Below are 3255 nucleotides of genomic sequence, written 5' to 3' on the forward strand. Positions count from 1 at the left end.
TCAAATACTCAAAGATTAGTCATAAAAATCAAACTAATTCTCTAATACAATACAGTTAGATGAGAAACTATTGGGATTGAGTTTGTCCATCCGATATTGTTTTACGTTGTCTACCAATATTAATTTTCTTGTGCAACCATCACTATTGTAGTCACTCAGTATCTATTAATGAAGGGTTGGTTGGTGTGTTGGTGGTCGATTATGGCAACTATTAATGCAGTGAAGGTTTGCTTGGTTGTGTTGTCTATCAAGAGTAGTTGTCCGCCATTAATTTTTTTTTTTTTTTTGTCCATCGTGTAGGAAGTCTCCAAACTATCGTTATAAGTTAAGCAATAGTCATAAAACAGTACCGATACATAGTTCATCAACAAAGAAAAAGAAATAAAACCAAATTGTATCAGGAACTAACTTAGAGAGAGTACAAATTCCTCGTAGACAACTATGACGAAGCGCATCCTCAACTCGTCTACCTTGTCCTCTGTTAGTCCATCCAGACTCAGACCTTGAGCGTGTAGTTCTATGAACTTGCATGTCAGAGGCCCACAGTCACCCGTCCGGTCGTTCTGGTAAACATCAACAAGCCTCTCAAACGTGAATGCGTTAGGGATAGTGCAATCAACTGCATCCATATCTACAAACTGCTTAATTATCAAAGGGAGCATGGCAAGCAGGGGTTTCAACAGCCGCGGCAATCTCTTGGAGTCATTGTTCACGATGAGGGGATCTAGGATGTATATGTGTCCTAACTTTAATTTAATAACAGCAGCAACCCAATGATGCTTCCCCCAGTTCAATGGTACATACACAGTATCAATGTCGGTATACCATCCCAATTTGGCAGAATGGCTAGGGACTACTCCTTTGACATAGTTCTTGATCAAACTGTTCCATTTGAATGATGCCTTCTTCTTCGTCTTTAGAAACCGTCCATAATCTTCAGCAACTCTCTGCGTAAACCATGTATCCAATACACTGATCCTATCCTGTAAGAAAAACTCACCCAATCTCCTCCACAATATGCTAAGCATTGCTTCCATATGCTGTGTAAAAAGTATAATTAGTGAAAGGGATAGATATTTCTCATCGATAAATAGACAGAGAATGTACTGATTTCAAAAAATTCCCTCTTCTCACGGTGTCTGTCAATGACATACTCTCTGTTAAGCAATATGTAAAAAGTGTCAGAAACGTTGATGTTAGAAATAATATTTTATAACGTTTAGTAAACTTACTTTTTCCTATAAGACTCCAGCTTTGTTAAGAACTTTGCTCTCAGTGACGCGGACACAGGCCGGAAAGGCATGTATACATGGACTACAGATTCTATTTCAGATGCCTTCCTTTTTTTAGTAGAGGATGAACACTTCCCAAACCTTTTAGGCTTTGTCCTTAACCTCTTCGTAGGGATTTGGGGCAATTGAGTTTGATTATCTGTAGTGGATTGAGAGCGTTTCTTTGTAGAAGTTGGGGTAGTTTCCTGTCCATGATATATAAAATTGATACACATTTTACCTAATACTTAACGAAACAATGACAGTTACACAACTTACTTCGACAGTGGTTGAGTTATTCCCGGCTTCTCTAACAGATTCAGCATCTTGATTTCGTCCATCATATACTACAAGCTGTTTTCCACCATCATCCTCCACAGTTTGGTGATCGCTTTCGACGAAAACATCCCCATCTTCCTCTACTTCCTCTTCCTCATCATTGCCTTCTTCCTACGCATCCTACTCGTCTCCTACTTCCTACGCATCCTGCTCGTCTCCTTCTTCCTGCGCATCCTGCTCGTCTCCTTCTTTGTCCCCTTCATCGTCGTCCCTAACATCATCCACTCCATCATCGGCCTCTCTATCATTAACCCCATCCTCCTCCTCCTTCACCCCAGACTCGTCCTCCTCCTCCTTATCCACACAATCTTCGGATTCAGTAGCAACATCAACTACATCATTCGTGACACCAATATCTTCTTCAGATTCACTACCACTATCAACCTGAGCCCCGTCATGGGATTCACTCTCATTCCCATCTTCCTCATTACCTGATGTCTTTCCAGTAGCAGAGACATCTTCACACCCACCCTGAAAATTTGAACACGAAAATTATTAAAGTTTCACTTTCCAGCTTTCTTTATGAAACCGGAAAAAGTAGTCAACGAATACCTGATCCGCGGCAGTAGAGTTATTTTTGGTGAGAATCTCTGGAATACCAGGCATAAAGGTGGACCATGCTTTATTATCCCGCAAATCAGTGGGCTGTCTAGAGCCGGTAGCACCAATACACCAAGATGACTTGTTGATCTCCTGCAACAAATCTAAGTGCTTTATACTCCTATCAAACAATCCTTTCTCTCGCAGAGTTTTGAGAACATCATCAACAATCTCGTCTCTCATTGCAGCCCTCTCTACAGACAACATTAACCCTATCTTCGATGTATGTTCAATTATTCTCCGTCTACTTCATTAAGCAAGGCTTGAGGAGTTAGACAATCAGCATGAAACACCGTTTCCTCCCTAACGGAACTCCTACCTTTTATGGTAGTTTTTTTCTTCTCAAGAGATTCTGCTTTCACTTGTACCTTCGGTTTGCGTTTTGTAGGTGGTTTCTTTGGTTTGACTGCTTCTTTCTTCAGTTTTTCCTTAATAGCCACTGCTGTTATTAGTGGTAGATGTCCGAAACCACCATGCCAGTCTTCTTTTTTTGAAAATATGACCTTCTTTAAGCTTTTCACAGATGTAATCCACTCCCACATCATGCGTCTCATCCTCACCCCAGGAGTAGTCTTGGATGTCTGCATCATCATCACCGTGTAAAATGCTCTCAATATCAACCTACGAAATCGATTGCCAACATGTTACAAAACGGATATATGTCTTTGATAACAAAACAAAGCTTAACACGACTTCAGCATACAGAACTTACCTCCGGGTGTAGCTCTGTTTCCAGGATGTTTGGATTGTGAAAGGTTTTAAGTTTAGTCAAATGGAGCACAGATCGATCAGTAAATGTTTGCTCATCCATGACATCAGGAAGGTATTGCTCTAATTGGGGAATGGCATGGAGAATAAGACGCTGGAAAGCAAGTGTGAAGCCGTGTGTTGCTGTATGGGACTGATTTAGTTTCTCAGCAAGCTTGTGTAAAGTTTCTACTTTCTGACCGACTTTGACCATCTCTAACGTCTTAAGAAATGACATCCGCCCCCAAGGATATTTAACAAATGCGTCGGCATCTTTCACCGTCTCTACAACTCTCAT

At 40.8% G+C, this 3255-nt stretch overlaps 1 protein-coding gene across 1 annotated transcript; it reads right to left on the reverse strand.

The window, feature by feature from the left end:
- On the reverse strand, window positions 1749–2393 carry LOC104748897 (late secretory pathway protein AVL9-like). Its single transcript, XM_010470476.1, has 2 exons — window positions 2163–2393; window positions 1749–2081 (listed from the first exon to the last, which is right to left on the reverse strand). The coding sequence occupies exons 1-2, from the start codon at window positions 2391–2393 to the stop codon at window positions 1749–1751; spliced, it is 564 nt and encodes a 187-aa protein (XP_010468778.1).

The sequence above is a fragment of the Camelina sativa genome, chromosome 15 (assembly GCF_000633955.1).
Source record: "Camelina sativa cultivar DH55 chromosome 15, Cs, whole genome shotgun sequence".
Classification (NCBI taxonomy): Eukaryota; Viridiplantae; Streptophyta; class Magnoliopsida; order Brassicales; family Brassicaceae; genus Camelina; species Camelina sativa.

Bases quoted from the DNA above. Each gene is read 5' to 3' on its own strand.
- LOC104748897 (XM_010470476.1), bottom strand. From the start codon at position 2,393: ATGAGAGACGAGATTGTTGATGATGTTCTCAAAACTCTGCGAGAGAAA. The intron at 2,082-2,162 runs GTATTCGTTGAC...TCAAATTTTCAG, and splicing joins ACTCTACTGCCGCGGATCAG to GGTGGGTGTGAAGATGTCTC.